This window comes from Hemiscyllium ocellatum, chromosome 24, assembly GCF_020745735.1.
Source record: "Hemiscyllium ocellatum isolate sHemOce1 chromosome 24, sHemOce1.pat.X.cur, whole genome shotgun sequence".
Classification (NCBI taxonomy): domain Eukaryota; kingdom Metazoa; phylum Chordata; class Chondrichthyes; order Orectolobiformes; family Hemiscylliidae; genus Hemiscyllium; species Hemiscyllium ocellatum.
Window position 1 is genome coordinate 18,138,825 of NC_083424.1, and position 27,711 is coordinate 18,166,535.

The following is a 27,711-nucleotide window of genomic DNA, read 5'->3' on the forward strand; positions in this document are numbered from 1 at the left end:
AACCATCCCGTACACCAGAGTTGAAGAGTGTGGTCCAGTGACCCCTATTGAAAAATGTACGTGTATCCCACAAGGGTGTGATGCCTCTTTAGTTGAATAGTCTGACTGCCTCCACTCATTTGGATAAAAGGCAGAATGGTTTCCAGTATTTGCAGGAGAGGAGACAAACAGTGTTGCAGTTCCCTGACCACTCACTAAATGTTAACCGGGGGAGGGAGTGTGTGTTTTGGGGTTTGTTTGGTGCATGTCCATGGATGGGACACACTGTGACCGTGTCTGTCCCTGCCCCTGTGGCGCGAAACCTCCTGGGGTGCTGGCCGCCTCTCCCCTTGAAGTGTTATTGTCCCATGACATCAGGGACAGGAAGAGGCTCTGAGGCAGCATCGGGAGAGTGATCCTGTCTCAGGGAAAGTGATCTGGCCTGAGGGAGAGTGATTATGTCTCAGGGAGAGTGATTATGTCTCAGGGAGAGTGATTCTGTCTCAAGGAAGGTGATCCAGCCTGAGGGAGAGGAATCCTGTCTGAGGGAGAGTGATGCAGTCTGAGGGAGAGTTATCCTGTCTCAGGGAAAGTGATCTGGTCTGAGGGAGAGGAATCCTGTCTGAGGGAGTGATCCTGTCTCAGGGAAAGTGATCTGGTCTGAGGGAAAGGAACCCTGTCTGAGGGAGAGTGGTCCTGCCGGAGGGAGAGGAATCTTGTCTGAGGGAGACTGATCCCGGAGGGAGTGATCTGGCCTGAGGGAGAGTGATCCGGCCTGAGGGAGAGTGATCCTGTCTCAGGGAAAGTGATCCTGCAGGAGGGAGAGGAATCCTGTCTGAGGGAGAGTGATCCAGCCTGAGCGAGAGTGATCCTGTCTGAGGGAGACTGATCCTGTCTCAGGGAAAGTGATCTGGCCTAATGGAGAGTGATCCTGTCTGAGAGGGAGTGATCCAGCCTGAGGGAGCGTGATCCTGCTGGAGGGAGAGTGATCCTGTCAGAGGGAGATCGATCCTGTCTGAGAGAGAGAGAGAGAGAGCGATCGTGCCGGAAGGAGAGCGATCCAGTCGGTGGGGGAGTGATCCTTCCGGTAGGAGAGCGATTCTACCGATAGGAGAGTGATGTGATCCTGTCGGAGAGTGTGTGCCCAGGAGTGGTGGTGGGGAGAGCGGCAGGGGTCAGTTCCCCAGCGAGAGGCAGCCCTGGAGCAGCGCAGTCTGGGGTGAGCTCGGGCAGCAGCGTCTGCAGCAGCTCCGCGACTTCACTCAGACGTCAGGGGTTAGCGGTGCAGTGATCGAACCTCAGGACAGACACTGTGTGACCTTCCTGGATACAATATTACACCGTCTTTCCTGGATACCGCAAAGTATGTTCATGTTGCATACTCCTCCCCCCCCCCCCCCCCTTTAGGAGATACATTGACCTGCGTTTCTCTACCTCCTGAATATCTCTCACAATCTGTTATCTCTTCTTTCTCCGCAGTTCCGACAGGATGAGCGCTGCTCTGCTCCAGGAACAGTCAGCGGTCAGTTTTGGCTCCCTAACTGTGACAGAAACAGACGATGCTGGAGACGACGGGTTCAGGTGAGAATAGGATCTGTCACTGTCTCAAACCATCTTGCTTCTACGTGGCGTGACAGGGTTGGAACCGTGTTTTCTTTTTTAAATGCCTTTTTAAAATGTCCTTTCCATCTCTTGGTCTGATATGTCACTGCAGCAGAATTCATCATGGTTCCCAACTCCCTTCGCTCTACACACCTCTCACCGACTAAGTCTTTCATGAGTCTGTCATCATTTCACTGCACCTTTGCCTGTCCCAGTGCAAACTAGCTGCTCTGCAGCAATAACTCGTTTTCTTGAATATCTTAGACTCCCCAATCATCACCCCCAATTTTCCTTAATCACTAGCTTTGCCTTAACTCCGGCCATGTGTTGATCGCTCACACCGATGATGATGACAAAACTGGACTCCTCTGTCGCCTTAACTTCACGACTGGGTCACTGTGTCTGCAGACTGTCTCTCTAACATCAAGTCAGGGATTCTGTCCTGGCAGGATTGACAGCACCAGTGTGGCTTTGGCTGAAAGATGGGCAGACTGCCACAGCTCCATGTTTAACCTTCTTGCTGGTGAGGCTGATCAGATATTTTATAGTTTAGTTACCCTGACTGAGTTGAGCTTCAATCCCCTCCATCACCAACAACTTTCAAAGAGAAAATGAATTCTGAAATATAAATCAAAGATGCTTTAAATGTTCAGCAGCTAAAGCAGTGACTATTCACTGCCTTCTACTTGCACAGCAGAATGAGCCATGTCTCTTGGCTAACCCTGTGTGCTGTTTAAAGTTTTTACATGACATGGTTAAACTGTGCAGATGGGAGCATAAAGTTACAAAAGGACATAGACAGACAGGCTAAGTGAGTGACAGGTGGAGGTCAGGTGGCTGCGGGCAGGCCATTCCGAAAGGCCAAATGAACAAAGCTGGGGAATGGCACTTTATTCAGACCATCTTTATTCAGATGGTACTCTGCACAAACTAAGGGCAACCCCCAAGATGTCACTAATCTCCTGCTACCTTCCACACCACCTGCCTCATCAATCCTGGTGCCTCTCCTTCCACCCAGTTCTCTGTCATCATTTCTCATCCTAAAAGCCCTGCCAGTGACCCTCTCGGAACAATGGATTGCTACGCAGCCCCTGAGAGCTGGAAGTCCTGAAATGAGAGGTAGAAGATGCACAATGAGCCAGTTTAATCCACCCACAGCATATTATGGCTGCAGGAGAGGCTTATAATGACCATGCTGTCCTGGCCCTTTCCCCCCACTCCAACTCCCATACACCTCTGCTTCTCCATACACGTCCCCCTCACCTCCATCCGAGGCCCCAAAGGGTCCTTACACATCCGGTAGAGATTTTCCTGTACTTCCATTCATGTCAACATCTGTGTCCTTTGCTCCTGATATAGTCTCCTGTACATTGGGGAAACAGGACGCCAACTTTTGGAACGTTTTAGAGAATGTCTCTGGGACACCCGCACTAAACAATTCCCCTGCCCTGTGGCTGAACACTGTAACTCCCCCTACCACTCTACCAAGGACATGCAAATCCTGGGCCTCCTCCACCACCAGATTCTAGCCACCCGACATCTGGAGGAAGGGCACCTCATCTTCCGCCTTCACCCTCCAACCACACGGGATCAATATTAATTTCACCAGTTTCTTCATCTCACCTTATCCCAGATATAACCCTTCAAATCAGCACCGCTCTTGAACCATCCTACCTGTCCAACTTCCTTCCCACCTATCTGCTCCACCCTTCGCCCCGACCTATCGCCATCACACCCCACCTTCATCCACCTATCACATTCCTAGCTACCTGCCCCACAGCCCCACCCCACTCCCATATAACTCTCAGTCCCTTTGGGCCTCCCCCACATTCCTGATGAAGAGCTCGAAGCATCAACGCTCCTGCTCCTCAGATACTGCCTGACCGGCTGTGCTTTTCCAGCACCACACTTTTTGACTCCTCAATAAAGTCCAGCCCATTAAGTTGAAAGACCTGGTTGGCAAATTGACTGGCAGCAAACAGCATTAGGGAATACATGGGCTGGTACTCGAATTGGGTGGCTGTGGCAAGTGTTGACAAGCAAGAATTTCTGTTGGAGCCTCAGTTGTTCACTGTTTTTATTTAATGGCTTCTGTGGTCTAGTAGAATGCCCCTACTTTGACACAAAGATAGGTGACATTGTCAGCAGTAAAATGCTTTCAGACGAAAGCATAAAATTGCAAAGGTATATTAACAATTTTAAGTGAATGGAAAACTGGAAAATTGATTTTACTGAAGGTAAATGTGAGGCTATCCCATTTGGACCTAAAAATAATTGAACAGAGTAATTTATAGAGTTATAGAGTCATACAGCACAGAAACAGACCCTTTGGTCCAACTGGTTTATGCCAACAATGTTTCCAAACCAAACTAGTCCCACTTGCCTGCATTTGGCCCATATCCCTCCAAACTTTTCCTATTCATGTATTTATCCAAACGTCTTTTAAATGTTGTAACTATACCCACATCCACCACTTCCTCTGGCAGTTCATTCTAGACACAAACCACTCTCAGCATTAAAAAAAGTTGCCCCTCATGTCTTTCCAAAATCTTCTCTCACCTTAAAAATTGGCTCTTAGTTTTGAGCTTTCCCATCTTAGGGAAAAGAGCCTTGCTATTCACCTTACCTCTGCCCCTCATGAGCAGTGTAATTTCTTCACGTTGAAAAACTAGAAACAGTAGTGAGATTTGGGGGGTCTATGTAGACAGATCACTACAATGTTATGAACATGTACAGAAAATAATAACAGTCCAATAGAATACTGACTTTTAATCAGTACTAGAATAAAAGGGTGTAGAGATAAGATGAATGTTTGTTCTCTCCCTCATACTTCGGCTTTGAGGCTGGGGCATTTAATCAGGAGGGAGGCTGGTGGCTGAGGAACCTCATTCTTCACCCCATTTGTGTCTGTGACAGAAGACTCAAGGACGGTTTTCCTGTTCCACCATCAGCTAATGTCTCTGTGAGGACCTGATCCTACTGCTGCAGATATTAACTCAACAGCAGGCAGGAAGCTTGCCATGTGGAGAGCACAACAAATAAACTAGTCGGAGTTCTTTTGACGTTTCTGGGGAAGGTCCCATGTTCAAAGACAATGATCAAGGCACCTAGCCTTGGTGGCTGGAAGGCGTTTACTCTCTTGCCCTTATGCCAAACCATCTCCCGCGTGACTCACACACAGTGACACTCACCCATAACATTAATTATTGGCCTGGGATCCAATGTCAACATAATAAAGGAGCAGGTAGGGTAGGTAGAGAGAAGCTATCTTCATTGTTTAGGGACACTGCAGCTAGGAACGTAATCTAGTAAATGGAGTCAGATGTTTCAGGAGGAAAATCGAGTAAGGTCAAAGTTTGGAAATTTCTTCTGCAATTGACAGTCAATGCTAGGCCAGTGGTCTATTTGAAGTTGGAGATTTTATATTTGATAATGTTAAGGGGTACGGGGAACGATAGAGTTGGGTCACAGGTTTGCTGGAATTTTCTTTGAATGGCAGAATATGCTTAAGGGGAAAAATGGCCAACTTTGCTGTTCTCAGATTATCTTATTTAGGAGCAGAGTTGATAACAATTCTACTGCTCAAGCCCATAGTATTGAGGTTTACAATAATTTTCTCTGGAAGTAGTTACAATGGCACTGATTGGATGGTTTACAGGTTCCATTCCATATATATTTGTTCGGAGAGATTACATCTTTAGTAGGTTCACATTGACTAGCTTACATGTTTGCTTCAGCAACTGGCTGTTTCTTTGTTTCTTTTTCTGTTCACTCTCGACACAACTGTTGATAATGATACAAGGAAATAATTGATTAGACAATTGTATAACACCCCCATACCTGCATGGTTAACGGATCCATTACTCATTTGATAGGGTCTAATGCTTCCATTAGATTGTGGAAGGGGAAACTTGTATGAATACACAAAATGTTCTGTTGCTAATGTTGCTAACATGATTTGAAGGCTTCCCTAACTTGTACTTACCTTTTGTAGAGAGTCAGTTACAATAACTGCTATCCCTCTCTCTGCACAGGCTTCATTTTGACTTCGCTTCTTCTGCATAAACTTCTCTCTGTTTCTAAAAGGATCTTTTCTTTGATTTTGTCTCCTCTTCTAGCCTTAACAGTCATCTTCTTCCTCTCTCTCCTCTGGAAAATTGAGATAAAACTACCCGTCTCTTATCTGAGTTTCTGAGGACAATTTAGACATTCTGACCCATTCATCATTTCCTCATCGAGACTCAATTGCCTCTCCTTTAACTGACCTGAACCTATCTGGCAGAACACCAAACGCTCTGGGTTTTGAAAAGTACTAACTTCAGGCTGCATAATATTTGATAATCATTTGGAACAGCCCCTTTGATCACTTTGATATTTTTCCATGGTTCGTAACATTGTGTTGTAGGAATAAGTATAGCGATTGCATTTGCTTTCAGGCTGTATTGCCCAAATGGGAACAATGAATTAGCATCTTTATTGTCAGTGTACGTATATTGTGTGCTGTTGAAATTAAATGGTTACCTGGTACCTGAGGTTCAGAAACTATCAGTATTGTCAAAAGCTGCGAGAATTTTTTTTATCAGTTTAAGGCCTATAAAGTTTAATCATTTGATTATTATCAGTCTTAGCATCCTTTAAAATCACACAGTCTAACTTTTAAGGAAACCACAAATATGAAACAAAATACATTGTAAACCTTTATTTGTTACTCTTTTTTGTTCTCCTCTAGACTTGAGGCCATTCTCATGGTTTCTGCACTGGCTTCTTGCCCCTTACTTTCCATAAAGTCCATCCTTCTGCCATACTTACTCTGTGCTTTGTTCCTGACATTATTGACTGCCAATCCCCCAATAAATTGTATTTAAAATCTTTCTGCTCGGCTAAAGCTTTTTGCCATGCTATCTATTTAAAATCCTCCAGCTCTCTATCCACTCCGGACTGCTTGCTTTTTTGGAGTCCATCCATCTACATTTCTGTCACTAAGAACTTTCATTCCCACACTTTGGAACACTGTCCCCACTGCTCTCTGAGTTGTGCTCCTCCTCCACCTTTTAAAAAGTTTCTTAAGGCTCACCTCTGACTAAGCTTTCAGCTAGCCTCACCTACTGATGGATTTGCCTCTTATATTTTTTACATTAAGGTACCACTGGGTAGAACAATCTTGTGTAAAAAGAAACAAAGAAAACCTAATTTTTTACTGTGCCTTTTGCACCCTCATGATTACCCAGAATCCTTTGCAGCTCACAAAACACTTTTTAGCTTCAGTCACTTTGGTGATGAGAAAATGAAGCAGCAAATGTGTGTACAGCAAAATCCCGCAAAGAGCAATGTGATCGTGATGAGATCAGATGCTTAACGAGCTGGTTGCAAGGCCATAGTAACATGTTAGATTATAACACAATGGATACAATCTTATAGGGCACTTCGTGATGATGGCTATGATAAGACTGTGGCAGATTAAGATGGGATTACCGTCAAAGTCTACCTCAATGTGTGATGTACCTCACTCCATTTTTTTAATGATTCTACTGAGTGATGAAACAAGTTTCTCACTAGGCAGCAGGATGTTGTCAGCAGAAAAAGTATTTTGGTAGAGTCGTAGAGTCATAGAGTCATAGAGATGTACAGCATGGAAACAGACCCTTCGGTCCAACCCGTCCATGCCAACCAGATATCCCAACCCAATCTAGTCCCACCTGCCAGCACCTGGCCCATAACCCTCCAATTCATATATCCATCCAAATGCCTCTTAAATGTTGCAATTGTACCAGCCTCCACCACATCCTCTGGCAGCTCATTCCATACACGTACCACCCTCTGCGTGAAAACGTTGCCCCTTAGGTCTCTTTTATATCTTTCCCCTCTCACCCTAAATCTATGCCCTCTAATTCTGGACTCCCCGACCCTAGGGAAAAGACTTTGCCTATTTATCCTATCCATGCCCCTCATAATTTTGTAAACCTCTATAAGGTCACTCCTCAGCCTCCGACGCTGCAGGGAAAACAGCCCCAGCCTGTTCAGCCTCTCCCTGTAGCTCAGATCCTTCAGCCCTGGCAACATCCTTGTAAATCTTTTCTGAACCCTTTCAAGTTTCACAACATCTTTTTGATAGGAAGGAGACCAGAATTGTACGCAATATTCCAACAGTGGCCTAACCAATGTCCTGTACAGCTGCTACATGACTCCCAACTCCTGTACTCAATACTCTGACCAATAAAGGAAAGCATACCAAATAAAAAACATCTTGCTATGTAATACATTAAGAAACCTGAATATTGCAAAATGTAATACTTAAAGACATCAGCACCTATAAAGCTCTTGCTTTTATGACTGGCTCATATTTCCCTGTAACCAAAAAGCAGCTGAACAGGATTGACTTAAACAGATCAGCTTTCTTCTCCCTCATTATTTCTGCCCTGGTAAATTCAGGGTCTGGGAATGAAATCTGATTCTTCTAACCTTATAACACTCAGTAATATATTGGGTGCATTTACCTACTGCTGAAAATGTGTTGCTGGTTAAAGCACAGCAGGAATCTGATGAAGGGCTCTGCATTTACCTACTACAACATCACAGGAACTAGATGATTTAAAAATAATTTCAACATCCAGTTGCACTGCCATGTTCAGTCTCTGTTGCTCTGACAATATAAATTCCTCAGAAATGTTTGAGATGACAAGCAGTTTTTACTTTCACAGAATCATAGAATCCCTACAGTGTGGAAGCAGGCCATTCGGCCCACCTAGTTCACGTCAACCCACCGTACAGCATCCCACTCAGACCCGCTCCAGCCCTCTAACCCTGTATTTCCCATGGCTAATCCACCAAGTCTGCACATCCCTGGACACTATGGTCAATTTAGTATGGTCAGTCTATCTAACCTGCACAACATTGGACTGTGGGATGAAACTGGAGCACCCAGAGGAAACTTGCACAGACACAAGGCGAATGTGCAAACTCTACACAGATAGTCTTCCAAGGCTGGTATCAAACGTGGGCTCCTGACTCTGTGAGGCAGCAGCGCTAACCACTGAGCCACCATGTTGTCTGCTGTGGTTGATCCTCCATTTTTTTAGTGGTTGATCAGATTTCAGGATGTATTCTGTTTAGCCCTAGGCAATAGAGGGTTTTTTTAAATGCATGGGATCTGGGCATTACTAGCTCAGCTAGCATTTATTGCCCACCCCTAATTGCCCTTGAGAAAGTGCCACTTTAATGCCACAGCCAGAGTGATCTAGGTACACAATGTTATTAGTGAGGGACCTCCTCCACTTTGACCCACTGATGATGTAAGAACAATGATATATTTTCAAGATAAGATGTTGTGAAAGGAACTTGGAGCTGGTGTTGTTCCCATGTCTCTGCAGGCCTTATTCTTCTGTGTGATAGAGGTCACAGGTTTAAGCAGGTTCTGCTGAAAGGACCTTGGTGAATTACTGCAACGTAGGTTGGAGATGTCATACATTGCTGCCATGGTGCAACAGTAATAGAGGGAGTGATTACTTAAGGTGATGGATAGGGTGCCAATCAAGGGGGTTCATTGAATCATAGAATCCCTACAAGTGTGGAAACAGGCTAGTTGGCTCAACAGGTCCACATCAACCCTCCCACCCATACCCATTGTCCTACCCTGTTACTCTACATTTCCCCTAACTAATGCACCTAGCCTACACTTCCCTGAACACTCTGGGCAATTTAGTATTGAGAGTGTATTGCTGGAAAAGCACAGCAGGTCTGGGAGCATCTGAGGAGTAGGCCTTCATCAGGCAATTTAGAATGGCCAATTGACCTAACCTGCGCATCTTTGGACTGTGGGAGGAAACTGGAGCATGTGGAGGAAACCCACGCAGACACTGGGATAATATGCAAACTCCAGTCACCCAAGGCTGGAATTGAACCTGGGACCCTGGTCTATGCTAACCAATGAGCCACCGTGCTACCCGTTGCTTTATCATGTGTAATACTGAGCTGCTTGAGTATTGTTGGTGCCATACCCATCTGGACTAATGTTGTGTATTCCATCACATTCCTGTCCCTAATAGATGGTGGACAGACTTTGGAAAGTTAGGAGATGAGTTACTGACTGCAGAATACCCAGCCTCTGACCTGCTTTATCTGCTTGCAGCCTCAGTCTATTTAAGGCTGATCCAGTTAAGGCTTTGGCAAATGATTGTCCCCAGGAAGTTGATGTTAAAGGATTAAAGAGGTCGATATTGACTGTCTCCCATTAATACACATTTTCCCCCATTTATTTTCAGAACTGAAGATCAGGAGAGAACTATGTGGATAGATGATGCGATATAAGATTTGCTTAATTTAACACGAGAAATTAACATGAATTTCACTGAATGTGCAGAAATTTGTAAAGCAAGAAATAGACAGAATTCTGCTGCAAGGACTTTGCTAATCCAGTGTTCTCAGAGCTAAAGATTTTTATTCAGGACAGACAGATTTGGGTCACGCAGTAATGACAGTGATCATTTTATATTCAACAAATGCACAACATAATTGGAAGATTAGAGCTACTAGAAGAATGTATTCGAACCAGTTCCTCGCAGAATCCAAAATATATTTTTCTTCCACTATTTTATTTAAGGAATGACTTTTGGATAAAGGTTGTTCTGAAGTTTGCCTGTGCAAGCGCAAAGCAGAGGAGTTGTTTGAGATTTTAAAGTCTATGATAAATTTACAAGAATCAGATTGTTCTCAGTCTATCTTTAAACTTGCTGACACTAATTTATTTTTTTAAATCTATATTTCACCTGTTGTTATGAAAACTAGTAAAGGCCAGTGTCTATGTATTTAAGATCTCAGCATTACAGGTGAGAATAAACAGAGTCAGCTGAAACATATCCCAACCAGTATTGATGCTGTCTGATTGCTTTGTAAGCTAAACATGTTATAATCAACATTTTGATTGATGCTGGACTCATCAGAGGCAAAAACATGGATGTAGGTTTGTTCGCTGACCTGGAAGGGTTGTTTTCAGATATTTCATCACCATACTAGGTAACGTCGTCAGTGAGCCTCTGGATGAAGCACTGGTGGTATGGCCTGCTTTCTGTTTATGTGTTTGGATTTCCTTGGGTTGTAATGTAATTTCCTGTGGTGACATCATTTCCTCTAGTGACATCATTTTCTGTTCTTTTTCTCAGGGGTGGTAAATGGGACCCAAGTCAATGTGTTTGTTGATAGAGTCACCAGGATACATGAACATTAACTAGCCACAAAAAGACATGATCCACTCTCACTAGTATCCTTACATACAGATGAGGAAGGACACCACTTCGACTGGGACAACACATCCATCCTAGGACAAGCCCAACAAAGACATGTTCGAAGATTCCTAGAAGCATGGCATTCCAACCGGAACTCTATCAACAAACATATTGACTTGGATTCCATTTACCATCCCCTGAGAAAAAGAAGGGAAATGACATCATCAACCTAAGAAAACCTAAACACATAAATAGAAAGCGGGCCATACCACCAATGCTTTGCTCACTTAAGATGTTACCTAGTATGGTGACAAAATGTCTGAAAATGACCCTTGTAACTCAGAGAGCAAACTTACATCCAGAACCTCAATCTGAGCTACAAATCTACTCAAAACTCGCTGAGGCAAAAACATGTTTGATCTGAAAGCATTGTGTGTATCTTTCTGTGCATATAAAAAATGTGTCATTTGATTGTTAGTATTATCATCTCTGAATGAGATAATTGTGTGTTTTAAACTGTACTCAAACATTAGACTGATTTTTCAGTGCGGTACTGCAGGAGAACTGCAGTGATAAATGTGCAGTTTTCTTTGTGAGATGTCAGATCAAGTCAATTTTTGCCTTTTCAGGGGAGTATGACAGGTTCCTTACTTCTATTCAGAGAAAGAGAGAGAGAGTCTTTTGTGTTGTGCTGGCTGGCATATTTTCCTTAATAAAAAAATGAAACCTAATTCAACATTCATTCATTTTTTGGTTATGAGACTTTGCTGTCTCTGTTCAGACTGTTCTGTTTGCTTATATAATCATGTGACTACACTTCAAACATTAACTGAGGGACAGCACTTTTTGGGGAATGATAAACACAAGTCTTTATTTCCATTCTTAACTTTGGCTGTTGCAGGGAAACAGTCCAACCACCTCTCTACAAAAGCTAAATCCTGTGGATACTGGGAATCTGATATTGAAACAGAAAATGCTGGATATACTCAGTGATTCAGACAGGATCGGCGGAGAGAGTTAGCGTTTTAAAGATGAGTTTATTCAGTTTCTCTGTACACAGTTGCTACCTGACATGTTGAATATTTCCAGTTACAGTCTGACTATTCATCTCCATGTATTAAGCAGACTAGTGACCAAATTTTGAGACTCAGCTTTATGTAAGGCTCAGCTAATCATGACTTTCATCAGTTCATCCAAAGTGAAACTTATGTTGGTAATGTTAGAGTTACTAATGTTGAAGAGAGAATCTGGCTTGTCGGTGATAGCTGCCTTAGTGGAGCAGCCACTGACACTCATCCCCAAAGTTCATCGATGAGAAATTGTGACTTGAGTCAAACACCAGGGGCTTGTGGGTGTTGGGACTTTGTGGGCTGTCGAGAAGCACATTTCAGATGAGAAGGTGGAAAACTTGCAATTTCGTGGTGACTTTAAAATTTGACTTGCTTCCATCATTGTCCATTATCCACAGGCTAACTCACCATTTGTGTGAAAGGAAAATCTGATGCAATAAATAATTCAAACACCATCGCACATGACACAGTATCAATAACTGAGCATTTTGGTGTAACTGAAGAAAGGGTGTGTATAAGATGTATTGATATTTTTCAGAAAAGTGCTCTTGAAATGTGGGAAACATCCCAAGAGTCTCCTATTGCTTGTGACAAATGCCTTTATTTGAAAGTCCCCATAAGGAAACATTTCCTATCAAGTGTGCAGCTCTGAATGTAGCCACATGGTCTGACTGCTCTCTTGAGGTGGAATGTCTGATAAACTAGAAGCTAAGAATAGTCTCACTGTGCCCGATGATAAAGGACAGAGAAAGCTGCAGCTGAATCAGTGAGAGTGGGGTAGAGTAGACAGGAAATGCTTGCACTATATGATACACATCTTGGGCTTGAGCTGTGGGTCCTACTTTCTGCCTTGGGACTGACTCTTTAAGAAATGGGTTTAGCTTTGCAGGCCTGGTTCAGGAGTGGGCCCTGAACAGCTGGGAACTGCTGCTGTGGTTCTTGAGGTATATATCTGGAGAATTGTTTGTCCGTTGTGCAGTTCAGCCATGCATGAAGAGGCACTGAGGTGATCCCGTCATTAGAGGGTGTCGATTTTAACCCTTCACTTCCTGATGCATCAACAATTGTAATTCGAAGGCAGTCCCTGTCAGTCGGGTCCACACCAATGAATGTCTATGCTCAAGCAACATATACTTTGCACTTTGTTTTATGGTGAGACAGTGACAAGACTCGAAGCAGAGCTGTAATATAAAAAAATATTGTTGTGATGCAGCTGAACACTCTAGGAGTTGTTTATATCTCCCCTACAACCTACTCAGACAAGCCTTCAGGTGGTTCACAGCCAGAGAGTCAGAGCAATCACAATTTTGAACTGTCATTTGCAAGTCATCTCTCTTCACTGAGTGCTGCCATTGACAGCGGTACCTTCAGCTGCCTCCACACTAGGCTGTGCAGTGCTGTCTATCAGCAGTGACTCATTTGGTCACGCTGTCCTGAGTCAGAAGATTGTGAATTCAAACGTATCCTAAGTGTTGGAGATTTGAAATAAAAACAGAAGGTGCTGCAGAAATGCAGCAGATCCAGTGGCACCTGTGGAGAGCAAAACAGAGGGTGGAATCTCTCAGGAATCTGATGACATGAACTATGATGAGATTTGTGGCAGGTTCTGATGTGATGTCCAGTGACCTCAGCATCTGGAACGTCTGACTTCATCTTTTATACCTCTGACAAACGGCGAGTTTCTCACATGGCAGCAGTGATTTGACAATCAAGAGGGACTATTGCATGTTAAATGCCTTGTTAATGGCCCAATTTGCCTCAATGATATTGATATCATTAACATTTATTGGTCAGTGTCTTGAGCATAGGAGTCAGGATGTCGTGTTGCAGCTATACATTTGTGAGACCACTTGTGAAATACTGTGTGCATTTCTGGTCTCCTTGGTGTAGGAAGGACAGTGTGAAACTTGAGAGTTTTCAGAAAAGATTTACAAGGATGTTGCCAGGGTTGGAGGGTTTAAGCTATAGGGAGAGGCTGAACAGGCTGGAGCATCGGAAGCTAAAAGGTGACCTCATCGAGGTTTATAAAATCATGAGGGATCTGGATAGGATAAATAGACAAGGACTTTTTCCCAAGGTGGGGAAGTCCAAAACTAGAGTGCATAGTTTTAAAGTGAGAGAGGAAATAAAAGAACCTAAGGCAACTTTTTCACATAGAGAGTGGAACGTGTATGGAATGAGATGTCAGAGGAAGTGGTGGAGGCTGGTACAATTACAACATTTAAAAGGCATCTGGATGGGCATATGAATAGGAAGGGTTTGGAGGGATATGGGCCAAGTGCTGACAAATGGGACTAGATTTATGTAGGATATCTGAGCGACATGGACAAGTTGGACCAAAGGATCTGTTTCTGTACTGTTCAACTTTATGGCTCTATGAGTCTCTAATAATACCTTATCAAATATGCCAAATAATCTAGATGATGAGGAATTTTGACATGGAAATTGCACTTGTTACGAAGGACTCTTATGGTGGGCACAGGGCACCAATCTCTCAGGGCATCCGCCATGGGCACTAGTTACACGTACCCCAAATCCATGGGCCTTGATATCTGATGTGTGTTAGCCTCTAGGAACACACAAGGCAGATCTCTGATCCATTTACAGGAAGTTTCTGCATTTTACTGCTGCACCTCAGGCTGCCCCAGTAACTCTCATTGCAATGCTGCAGTAAGGAGACTGTGTGCTCAGGGACACACCCCCAGCTCATGGACTGGACCAGTCTGCCTCTCCAGACTCTTCAGTCACTGTCATGGAGGTCACTCACTCTGAGCCTACCTGATGTTCACAGCATCCCTGTATTGCCTTGTTTTGCTTATTGCACTTTGCCCTCTCAGCCAAAGTTACCAGGCTTCTATCACTTCAGCCTTGTCTTGCCTTAGCTCTGACAGGAAGGAACCTTGTTATAATTGTCAGCAGGCTTCAGTCAGGTCAATAGAGTAGCCTTCTATCAGGGGATCATGGGACAGTAAGTCAAGAGCAGCTTAAGCTTGGAAACAGTCAGTTATTCCACTCAGGGCAGTCACAGTCAGGATGATGTCCACATTAGGGGCGAATGTCAGGCTGACTTTAGTCTTTTTGCTCTGTTGGAGGCTGCTTTTTCGCTTGGTATAAGAGAGAGAGATTAAAGGAGATGAAAGTGCGTAATATTCACCCTTCAATCAACCTCACAAACAGCAGATTATCTGATCATTATCACATTACTATTTGAGGGTTTGTTGACTACGTTGGCTGAAAAATGCTTTGAAACCCATTTGTGGTTGTGACAAGAGCAAACTAAATGCAATTATTTTGTTTCTTTTTGATAGATAAGTACATGGTGACACCAAACATCAACAAAAGAGACTTTTTATTAGACTTTTTGAAAGAAGAGTACAAGAAAACACAAACCATTTTTGTGTATTATGAGCCATTTTGTATGTTCTTGATCAGAAAGTAGCTAGCTTTCATGTTCAGCATTCTGAGATTTCTTCCAGCTTTTTCTTCCAGGAATTTAAGACTTATTAGATACTGGAAAAGGCGACTTAGATAAGTAAGCTGGCCTATTTAACATGCCTCAGCCCCACCTTCTCACTATACCTGTTCCAGAAATAACAATAAAGAACTGAATGCTGGGGGTCAGAAACAAACAGAAGCAGAAATTGCTGATGAAGCTCAGCAGGTCTGGCAGAATCTATGGAGAGAAAGGAGACTTAATGTTTCAAGTGCAGTGACTCTCTCTCAGAAGTCTGAAGAAAGGTCATTGAACTCAAAACATTAACTCTGTTTTCTCTCCAAAGATGCTGCCAGACTTGCTGTCTTTCTCCAGCAATTTTTGTTTTTGTTTATTAAATATGTATATGTAAGCAGATTAATGATAGTAGAAATCTAACATAAGCAAGTGTAAAGATCACCCAGTTTAAGTGAAAATGGATGACAGTGGTAATTAATATTGAAATGGGAGAAAATGGTTTGGGAATCTTATTTATTTGGTTTCCAATGTACACAGCCAATGCAGAGCAGCAAGCAATAACAAAATAAATATAAACCTATACGATGAAAACAGTAAAATACAGATCAGCAACTATCAACATCAAATCTGACTTGGTTCCCGTCTGAACACGTTTGCATAGTTTCCAGTTCTGGTTTCTGAGATGCAGGGGAGATAGTCAAACAGTGCCAATACCAAGGACAGGCTGTTCCTTGTGAATAATTATTAAAAGCCTGCATCGTGGAGAAAAAATTTAAGAAAAAAGGAGATGGTGTGGATGGATGATTGCAGGGAAGTAATACATGGAAAACCCCAGAGACTTGCTTAAGGCCAATCAGTGAGAATAGAACAGGGGGAGCAGGTAAAACTGATACAACACAAATGATATCAGCAAATTTTCCTCACACGAGCTGTGATTAATACAGTTGAATAAAGCTCCAGATAGAATAGATTCAAAATTTTGGAATTATTTAACAAGTGATGGTGTGCCACGATATGGACAATGAAGAACGTTCCAAAAGAAGTTGGGTTATTAGCATCCCTTGTTCTCAATGATTTTGTGATATGCAGTTTGAGAGAATTGATTGTTGTCATCTGACTTCTGGACTTGCATGCAATGGGTTCCTTTTGAGAAATGTGCTGTGTCCTGTGAAATAAATTGAGAGATACCAATGAGGGATGATTATAGGGTTAGTAAAGGAAAGATCTGTCAGATAATGAAAGTAATTTTTATACATTCGTGGATGAAACTGACATGTATTGCTCACCGCTCATTGCTTTTGAGAAGATGGTGATGAGCTGACTTCTTGCACTGCCACAGTCCGTGGGGTATAGGGACACCCTGGAGCGGTTAGGAAGAGATTTCCAAAATGTAATCACACGACAGTGAAGGAAGGCACTATAGCTCCAAATCAGGACAGTGTGTGGCTTGGAGGGGAACTTGCAGGTGATGGTGTTCCAATGTATTTGTTGCCTTTGACCTTCTAAGTGGCAATGTTTGTAATGTTGAAGGATACTGGGTGAGTTGTTGTTTGCTTCTTGTAGTTGATACAAATTACTGCAACTGACTGTTGGTGCCGACGGGACTGAATGTTGAAAGTGGTGGATTTTCTTTAATCAAGTGAGGTGCTTTTTTCTGGATGGTGTTGAGCTTCCGAGTTGTTGTTTGAGCTGCAACCATTCATACAAGTGGAAAATATTTCATCATTCTCCTCAATTCTCTGATAATGTGGCATATACACTGGGCAGAACAGGAGAGGAGTCACTTGTCCTAGAATTCCAAAATCTGACGTAGCTTTGTAGCCATAATATTTTTATGGCTAATCCAATTTAGTTTTTCATCAGTGGTAACTCTCAAAATATTGATGGGTTACAGCAATATGCTACAATTAAATGCTGAGGGACAGTGGTTGGATTCTTTCTCATTGGACATGGTCATTGCCTGGCATGTATGTGACATGTATGTTACTCGACACATATCAGCCCAAGTATGGAAGTTGTATAGGTCTTGTTGCAAATACACATGGACTGCTTCAGAATTGAGGAGTTATGAATGGTGCTGACCTCCCAAAATGCATCACCTCATACTTGTCTGGATTAAACTCCATCTGCCATTTCTCTGCCCAAATTTCCAACTGATCTATATCTCCTTTGACAACATTCCTCACTACCCACATCTACACCAATTTTTATGTTGTCTACAAACTTACCATTAAGACCACCTACATTTTCATCCAAATCATTGATAAATGCTATAAGCAAGAGGTCCCAGCTCTGATCCTTGCGGAACACCACTGGTGACAGAACTCCAGTCTGAAAAACAGCCCTGCACAACTACACTTTGTCATCTATGCCCAAGCCATCAAACCTATCAACTCACCATGGATCTCATCTTCTGAATAAATCTATCATATAACCTTGTCAAATGCTTTAGGAAAGTGCATGTAGACAACATCCACTTCCTTATCCTCATCAGTCATTTTTCTCACTTCCTCAAAAAACTCAATCAGATTTGTGAGACAAGACCTCCCCTGCACAAAGCCATGCTGACTGTTCCTAATAAGTCAATTTTTCTCCAAATGCAAGTAAATTCTGTCCTTAAGGATCTTCTCTAATAATTTCCTGACCACTGATATGACACAACACTTGTGATCTACACTCCCGTGTGACCTGACTGAGTGAGATACTGTAGATTAACCTGAAAGGTAGAGTTGTCAACAAACCCTGAGTGTCTTCAGGAGAGGAATGGAGAAAATAGAAAGCTGATTTGCTGACATTGTAATGTTGTCTTTTAGTTATACCACTGAACTAACCAGTTTCACATTAACCAGTCTCTGCAAATGTTATGCAAATGTTATTCCCTTGCTGTAAAATGAGGTGAGTGTTCATTGCAAAGACGGAGGTTAAAGGAAATGATTGCTAACAAAGGCAAGTCTAAACTAGCTATTATTGTGATCTGAGTGTCGATTATACCTGACTAATAACAAAAATGGAAGCTACCATTAAATTGTTGGTCACCTGGAATGAATGAGACAATGACCATCTCTCAGCTTCATATGGAGAAACTTCCAGCAGTGATGTTTTAAGAAGAAGCAAACCTCATGTCAATGGCAACATTTTTTTTTATTTTGAAAATATACTTTATTCATAAAACTATATACATATGTAGTCACTGAAGCAGTTTGGTTCTGTACAGTAACGTGAAAAAACAAACATGTTGTGCTGCAGTTATTGGCATTTGAGATATCATGAGGTCTCACAGCTGCTGGGATGTGTCTCAGTCTCTGCTTTGCAAGTCCCAGTGATAGTGTTGTCTCTTTCAAACTGGGAAAACTGCTTTATTGCTAGCCCTCCACCTGAGTTTTTAATCCTGCGATCAATTCCAATATCAACAATGCAGAAAGAAGGCAAATTGAAGAGGAGGAGGAGGTGGCGACAGCTTGAGAACAGTTTGAGACAATTATTGACGTCATCTGAATTGTAGCCTCCTACTCAATGAGCTCCGTTTATATAATTTGCAGTGTCTGGAAACAACTTTGCGAATGAAATTAAATTGATGACGTCACTGAGGGGTGATTATAGGTTAAATAAGAAATTAATAGCTAGTTGTTTAGGTGAGAAGTTCGTGGGGCGTATTACTTTGTAATTTTCCTGACCTTGTTTAATCAAAGCTCCTCAGGGACTGGGGGAGTTTTCCATACAGAAGCCGCAGGTTACAATCTGTTCAGTGGTAAATTGGCACTGCTTTTGGTACACCTTCTTTCCTTTGTAGTGGAGCAACAGAATCTCTATTAACTAATGGTGTTTTTAATTGCTCACAGGTTAATTTCCTTCAGTGCACAGGTTTCAGCAGTTCACTTTCCACCAAAGTTAAAAATCATACAACACCAGGTTATAGTCCAACAGATTTATTTGGAGGCACAAGCTTTCAAAGCACTGCTTCATTGTCAGGAGGTTGATGAAGAAGCAGTGCTTCGAAAGCTAGTGCTTCCAAATAACTCTGTTGGACTATAACCTGGTGTTATATGACTTTTAACTTTGTCCAGCCCAGTCTAACTCCTCCAAATCAATTTCCACCGGTATGATTCTCCCCTGGTTAATGACTTCATCTGTCAGCTTTTATTCCTCGGCTCTTGAAGATGATGCTTTCAGTCATGGTATAGTTTAATGCACCTAGGAAGCCCAAGCAAAAAGAAAGACTTGCATTCATGTAGCATTTTTCATCTCAGAATATCTCAAAATGCTTGAATCTAATCATTGTGTAAATGGCCGTTTTTAACATAGGTTTAGACATTGGTGGGTCATGTTGCCATGTGGATAATCTCAAGACAATTCTGTTCTGATCTTATGCATTTCTTTCATCCACTTTTGAGTTCAGTTTAACAAGCGGTGAACAAGACCCTAACTAATCCTAGTTTGTAAAGCTAAGCTTTAAGCAAAGCTAAACTAAACCAAGTTTATATAGCATCTTTACCACCAATCTGAGTGCAATCAACAGTGTTGCAGCTAAGATAACCAGGCAGTGAAGGGCTGAACCAGAGCCCAGTCTTTACATACTGATAAATCTTTAACCAAAACATGTTCCTTCAAAGCCAACAAACACTATTTCCATCTGCTTCCATATATAGAAACATAAATAAGTTTGAGTTACTGTCCAGTATCTGAATTCAATTAAGCACTCAAGTAATATATAAGTAAAATCGAAGTCATCATTGGACAAGCATATGGACGCCCATGGAATAGTGTAGGTTAGGTGGGCTTCAGATTGGTATGATAGGTCGGCGCAACATCGAGGGCCGAAGGGCCTGTACTGCGCTGTAATGTTCTATGTTCTATTGAGATTCATCAGTGTCCAGCACACGGGTGAGTAAATGAATGAATAATGTTCACAATATTCTGGGGAAAGTGATGTACAATCACAGCTTGATTATTTCCTATTCTGTCTTGGAAATTTCCAAGTAAGAAGTTGCGAATGGAGTAACTTACTACAATTGCAAAGAAACTTTCTGACTAAAACATGCTCAAAAAGACATTTATTTTGAAGCTTAGAATGTGAAGCTTACAGACACTCATTAATGTGAAGCTTACAATAAAAAATTGCATGAGAAGAGCCTTGTCATATCCAGATCACCTTCATTTAAGCAGAGCAAGCTAAGAGGAGAATTCATGGAGGTTAATTCTGAAGGTTTACATAGTGAATCTATTTGATCCAATACTTGCTTTTATATGTCTTAGTTAAGTTTTTATTGGAAAAAAAGTTACTCAATTGCATTTAAGATTGAACAGAACAGCATGAAATAACACTGTGAAACTGAAACATTGAGTGTGTGTGGTAGAATGTGAGCGTCAAATGGTGGCCCTGAAAGTAAAATTAAATATTTGGATGTTGAAATAAGTGACCCCAGAAATGAGTAAGCTGCAAGTCATTGCAAAACTGAAACCTCCTGAAAGTAGAGTCATTTTGAAAAAGGAAAAATAGAACATGAAACAGAAGAGGGATATTGGTTTATCAAGTCTTTTTTTTCCCACATGCACCACATGCAATCTACTCTATTGTGGAATCTACCCATCTGTTTAATTTCTTTAGAGAAAATTCTACATAAATACTCCCTGGTACCCAATGATTTTGAAGCAAAGCTCCAGAGTACTGGTCCATACCAACAGTACTGGCTGCTGTGTCACACACAACATTCCTTGCCCTCTATCTTCCCACCAACCATTCAAATAGACAGCTGTAGTGACCAGATGAGGAGGGGTGATCAGCTCCTTTTTTTAAACTCATTTTTGGTCAGTTGTAATAAGTATTGTAAAAACGGTGTCTTCTTATGTCTAATTTCTAATTGTGGCCTGAAATGAGAAAGAAAGAACTGTTTTAAAAATTAAGGATAGTAGGGGGATTGTTGCATGTTTGAAATCAAATAGCCTGGCACTCATTGTTTGCACAGCTGCTGACGTGGCAGTAGTTGAAGTGTAGTTTGCAGATAAGTTGGAGTGAAAGGGGTGCATACAAATGGAGCTTTGGCTGGTACAAGTAGCTGATTGGTCTATGGGCTAGTAACTGGTTATCGATGACAAAGGCATTCTACCTGTCAACAGCTATGTGACAGTTAGCTGAACTGCTTTGAGCTGTGAAAAAGATGGTGAGAAACCTTTAGAGCCTCATCAACTCAGGAGCTCTCTCTGTTCTCAGCATTAAAAGCCACTTTAGGCCTGAAGAAAATCATTTTATTTTGCCTCTGGCAGTTAATTAATGAGTCAGAGACTTTTTAAAAGTGACCCAGCCATGTTGTGCTTCTGGAAAACCTGAGGAAGCATCTGGAAAAAGAAAATCAAGAAGCACTCTCTGATCAGCACAGGAACGATCTTGGCAACTCTTGTGAGCAAGGACAGTTTATCCCTCTGTCCATAAGCTGTAATTTAAGAACATAGAATATGGATCAGAATGGATCTAGGCCGCTTGGTCCACCATGTCTGTGCTGACCATGACGCCAGTGTAAACTAGTCCCATCTCCTTGAGCACAGTCCATATCCCTGCATTCCCTACTCGTTCATTTTTTTCCTTCATCTCCCTGCTTGTGTGTGTAATGGGGAGCTTATTAGGGAGTTCAAGTTTAATTATTGGTGTTATATATCTATAAGGTCAAAATTATTTACCCTGAGCTGGTGTCTGAATGCTTGTAATAAACAGTCATTTCTATTAAATAGTGAAACCTGCTCTGTGCTTTCTGTCAATTTGGGTCTAAATGATGGGTTAAATGGAAAGATTTGTATATTTCAAAAAGTTTAACTTCTGTGATTTCTCTGGGAATAGTAGGGCCTGATTTCCAGTGTGCTATCCCAGTGAAGTGTAATAATGTTCTTTTTAGTCATAACACTTCAATTCAAGTTGGTTTACCAATCAGAAGTGGAGAGAAACCAGTTCCAAGGTTTTCTTGAATGAAAGAAAGTGAAATTTTATCATATTTTCAACATGAGGAGAAAAGGCAACATCGAATGCTTACATGCAATGCAGATAATAAGCTAAAAGGAAGAGGGGAAGAGTGTGTCTATAGAGACAGAAAGATACAGGAAGATACAGAATGGAGATTTTAGAACCCACTGTGAAAGTAAAACTTGAATCCCAACAATTTAGTTGTAGCGTTGCTTCCTCAGGAATAAAGAAGTTTCTAGAAGCCTTGATTTCTCAGTGAACAGTGGTTTTTCCAAGTTTCCTTTTCACTGGCATTGCTATTTCAAATTGGACGAGAGAGCAAGAGAGAAGAGCTTTCAGTATTCCTGCTGTTATCAATCTGTGTTACTTTCTCTCACCTTTGTTTCTCAAAGCAACTGTATTATGGGTCAAAGCTACTGTATTAGGCTTCATTCACATATTATCAATCTACCTCCTTTGACTTCATCAAATTGAATGCTCTGCAGGTTTCATCTCTTTTCAGCTCCATATGCGAGTGTGAGTAAAACGAGAGCTGCAATGTTTTTGATATTTCACTGAGTTTCAGCATGTCTTGATTAAAATGGTAATTCTGATGCAGCCCTTTTCATATATTCCATATGAACGTTTGGACTTGTCAGCTGAGCACAAACCCAGTTTTGGTTAGGGGTGTCCTGTTTCAATTAAAGCCATATTTCAGTCCATGTAAGACTCTAGGGTATTAAAGTTGACTGATGAAAATTTGAATAATGGTAGTCCATTTTTATTCAGCATGTAAGAGTATTTGAGTTCCTCAGTCTGCGCTGATCCCATTGATCTCCAATCCCATTGATTCAGCAACACAATGAAAAATAACTTGACCTGAGCATGTTCAAGGTATTTTTCCAATGTTATGTTTTCTCCTTTAAAAACGTATTTCTAATTTTGACAGCATGCAAGTCATCACATGGAATGTTGGTACTGCGGTTCCACCCGATGATGTTTCTTCACTTTTGGGTCTGAATTCAGTTGATGCAAGAATTGATATGTATGTCATTGGGTAAGTTAAGACTTTCCTTTGATTCGGGATTTGTGAATATCACAATTATTGACAGGGTGAATGATGTTAGTGGTAAGAAATGAAATACCTTTGTATTTGTATCTACTAACTCAATGCAAATTGGGTGTTAATGGCAAAACTTTTGTGGCTCAAGAGTTATCTTTAGATCCAGTGCATCTCGTGGTGTCACACCTCAGTCCCAGGTTTGATTCTCAGCTTGTGCTGAGATGTTTAATGACAACTGTCAGATGATATAGTTGTCCTCAGTAGCTATCAATAAAAAGGAGAAATGTTTACCCAAGTTCCCGTTTATCATGCTGTGCTCCAGGTGGAAAGGGGCAACGCAAGCAGTGACTGGTCTTGTAATGTCACTGGCCTAGTAATCCAGAGGCGTAGGTTCCTGATCTGGCAATATGAGTTCAGGTCCCACCATCGCAGCTAGTGGAATTTAAATTCAATAATTAAAATCTTGAATCGAAAGCTATCGCAGTGATTACGACTATGAAATTAGCACTGATTGTTGTTAAAATGTGGAAGGAGAAAAAGGGGGAGATTGAGTGTGATGAAAATGATGCTCGCACTCTTGCAAGTGGTTGAAAAGTGTAGAGATGTCCCAAGCGAGTGAGGAGGCAGCGGTGAGGTTGTGCAGGGTTACCAGTATAGGACACTGGGAGGTTAGGGTGATGGGAATGAGAACAAGTGAGGGAAGATGTTACAGACAGTAGTGAGAGTGGCATGAGCCTTGGTTAGGAGGTAGGTGCAGTAGCAGAGAGAGAGTTAGTGTGAGGTTTCACAGAGAAGGTGGTGGCATTTATCCTGGTGGAGTGGAGAAGGTCACTGACCTTCTTACAGTATGGCTGGCCATTCTTCCATACCAGGGAGATGGCATTGACCCAGACAGCAACCTCTGACCAGGCTGCCAGGGCCTGGGAATATGTTCTCTGGGAAAAGGACTCCAGCCCTCGACATCACCCCCTTGATCGGAGCCTCCAGGTTTCTGTCAGAGAGTTGCGATGCCCTCTTCTCTTCTCTGAAATCTTCAGAATGACAGTCCACTTCGAGCAGGGCAGCTTCGATATGTCAGTGTGCATTCTGGCACAGCAGCCTTTTAAATATGGTATGGTCCCCAGTCTTTCGGGAGGTTATCCAGGAATGATGAGCTGTTTTGGGAATGGTGAGTGGTGGGATAAGCCTCGAATCAAGTGAGAGGGGTGTTGTAGGGCTGGGATAGTTGGTTAATGAGGAGATTTTCTAAAATACAATGAGAGATCTTGTTAGGTATTGTAGTGAGAAATCTTCCATAACAATCAACAAACCTGACATTTAGTCACAAGACATAAGATTCAGCACATTTGTTTCCTATATTCTGAACTTCTGAAAATAAAGCCCAGGATTTTGTCTTAACCTGACCTGCCACCTTCAACAATTTGTGTACACATCACCCTGGGTACCTCTGCCACTGCATCCTCGTGAGAATTGAATCTTTCATTTTTTTATTGACTTTCCTGGTTCTTCCCACCAAAATGTATCACTTCACATGTTGCTGATAATGATGCCATGCTTGGTTTTAAAAGTTGTCAGATTGTGATGGAAGAAAAGACTGAGCAAGATTGGAGTTCCACAGATTTGGGGTCCTGTAAATTTAATGATAAATCTCAATAACTCTCTTGGTCATTTGTCTGAATTGATATTTGAGAGTCCTCACTGTATACACTTTAGCTTTTATTTCTGTAACAACAATTACTGGTCTTCAATACATTTGACTTGCTTGTTAAATAAAAGCACCCTCAATCTTTGGGACTAATACAGTGAAGATGCAGGAAGAAACAAAAACCTGTGGATTGATACTTTTAGAGAGAAATTATACCCAGTCCTAGACTGGTTTGTGATGTAGATTACAAGCATCATCATCCCAACAATTTGTATTCTCTATTATATCCATTAAACTACTAAACTAATAACTTTTAATTGTCTAGGATGTATACACTGTAGTCAAATCGAAGGGGTTCCCTCCTCTCTCAAGGATAATGTGGTGCTGTCTGATTCACTTTTTACAGTCTTTTTACAGTCAGCAATTAGGGTCTGGGATGGTTCCATTTCTCTCACAGGCTCAGGGACACTGAGATTAGCTGAAATTCTCCACGAGATCTGTTAGCTCAGCACCAACAAAGAGCTGAACCCTAGAACCCCCCCTGCTGTAAAATGGTAGGTTCCTCTCCCAGTCTGCACTAATCCAATGTTATGGGCAAGTGGAACACTCTACTTTCATTTCAGTATGAATCTGTCTTCAAAATAAATGAAATTATTTAGTGAGTGAGGGAATCAGCAAGTGATCAGGAATGAAATGCTTTTGTTCCGACATAAAGAATGAGACAATGAGAGGGAGATTGAATCTGTCATAACATTTTGTTCATCAGCTTAGTTAATGAGGCGGAGACGGAAAAATACCAGAAATAGTCAGCAACTCAATTGGTGCTTGCATTAATTATTGATCAGGGTTCATTACGGTTGCTATGTCAGGAAGCAGGAGAACAGGATATTGTAGACACATATGAAGACAGGAAAAAGGAACAGGTATAGAGCAATCAGGTCCTTGTGCCTGCTCTACCATTCAGCTAGATCATGGTGATTTTGTGCCTCAACACCATTTCCCTACACTATCCTCCATCCCTTGGCATCCATATTATTTAGAAAATTTCAAATTTTGCTTTGAATGTACTCTGACTGAGTCTCCATCTGTGGTAGAGAATTCCAAAGACCCACCACCCTGTGAGTGAAGAAATCCCTTCTCATCTCAATCCCAAATGGGCTACCTCTTACTCTCTTTCAGGGTTCTCAATCCCCTCAGCCAGTGGTACCACCAGCGGAAGAGTCTGTAATGTTTTAAATTTTTTGGATACACTTCCAGTCACAGCTGACAATATCACACTTTGGATGCAGAAAGATCTGGTCCGAGCAAAACTGAGACAGCTGGTGGTGCTGGGGGAAACCAAAAGGCTATCACAGCCAGAACTGAAACTTTCTGGACAGACCACATTGTAGTAGAGGACTGCGTATTATTATGGGGAACAAGAGTGATTGTCCTGAGCAAGGATCACTGCTGGAAACTGGCTGAAACCCACCAGGATCATCCACGGGTTTCCAAAGTGAAAATGTGGTGAGACGTTATGTCTGGTGGCCAGGATTGGATGCAGACATAGCTGCATTTGTGGGGCAGTGCCCAGAGTGCCAACAAGGACAAAACTCACGGCCAGCAGCTCCCCCACATTCATGGGAATGGCTGAGTAAACCCTGGACTCGGTTACACATTGAATATGCAGGTCCTTTCATGGGCTTAATGTTCCTAGTTATTGTAGATGCCCATGCAAAATGATTGGTCATTTGCCCATTCAAAATGATTGGTCATTTGTCCATTTGTCAATCAAAGGACTGACAATAGAAAAACTGCGCACATCTTTTACAATACACAGACTCCCGGAAGTGTTGGTCACAGATAATAGGATATTGTTTACCAGCAGGGAATTTGAGTATTTCCTAAAGTTGAATGGTTTTTGGCATTTAAGGACTCTTCAAATCATCCAGCATCCAATGGCCTAACAGAAAGAGCAGCCCAAACATTGAAAGCAGACTTGAAAAATCAGCTTTGCTAGAAACCAAACTTTCCCGGTTCCTAGTGACTCTAGGACCACCCCTCATGCAACTACAGGGACAGCTCCAGCAGAGTTGCTAATGAGGCAAAGACTCTGCACCAGGTTAAATCTAATCTTCCTGGCGCTGGGGCTGGGGCTGGGGCATCAGGAATGCCAATGCCAGACACGAGACTCCATTAAGCAGGAGAGACAGTTTACTTCAGGGGATGAAGTTTGGTGATTGAACCACAGAAATGGCCCTACATGGGTAAGAGGCATGGTAGACGCGAGATCAGGCTCTGTGACGTATAAAGTTTGGGTCAGTGTGATGGTCCTGAACAAGCATGTGGACCTTATGAAAGCTGCAAACCCACAAATGGTGCAGGAGCAGAACATGTCCTGCCCCATGAAACAGTTGGAAAGACTGTCCGAATCTGTGGGTTCTCCCTCTCTGTCAGCATTGAGGAGGCCTCTGAATCTGAGATGGACACAGCGGATCTTGCATCAGCGATGCCTTGCTGCAAGAAGAGAATGAACTTCCCCTGAGGTGCTCTGGGTGCAAGGGGCAAGCTCCTGTGCATTACATACCGCCGTATCTGACACAGTGTCAGAGGAACTTGCCCCTTGCCCCAAGATTGGCCCATATACTAAAGTAGATGATTTCAGAATTTTCTATATTATATTGCATTCACTTCCTTAGTCTGGTTAAATTCTATTGACGCCTCTTCGCAACTCATGTTCCCATCTAATTTTGTGTCATCAGCAACCTTGGAAATA

The 27,711-nt window shown here is 42.2% G+C and overlaps 1 protein-coding gene across 2 annotated transcripts in view; it reads left to right on the plus strand.

The window, feature by feature from the left end:
* The first annotated feature begins 1,021 nt into the window (after positions 1 to 1,021).
* The window catches only part of inpp5jb (inositol polyphosphate-5-phosphatase Jb), an 82,513-nt gene continuing 55,823 nt past the window's right edge, over positions 1,022 to 27,711 (plus strand). For both annotated transcript variants that reach the window (XM_060843543.1, XM_060843544.1), the window contains exons 1-3: positions 1,022 to 1,342; positions 1,459 to 1,560; positions 23,198 to 23,305. In XM_060843543.1, coding sequence (XP_060699526.1) covers positions 1,469 to 1,560; positions 23,198 to 23,305 — 200 coding nt within the window. In that variant the 5' untranslated portion in view covers positions 1,022 to 1,342; positions 1,459 to 1,468. The remainder of the gene's footprint in view (positions 1,343 to 1,458; positions 1,561 to 23,197; positions 23,306 to 27,711) is intronic.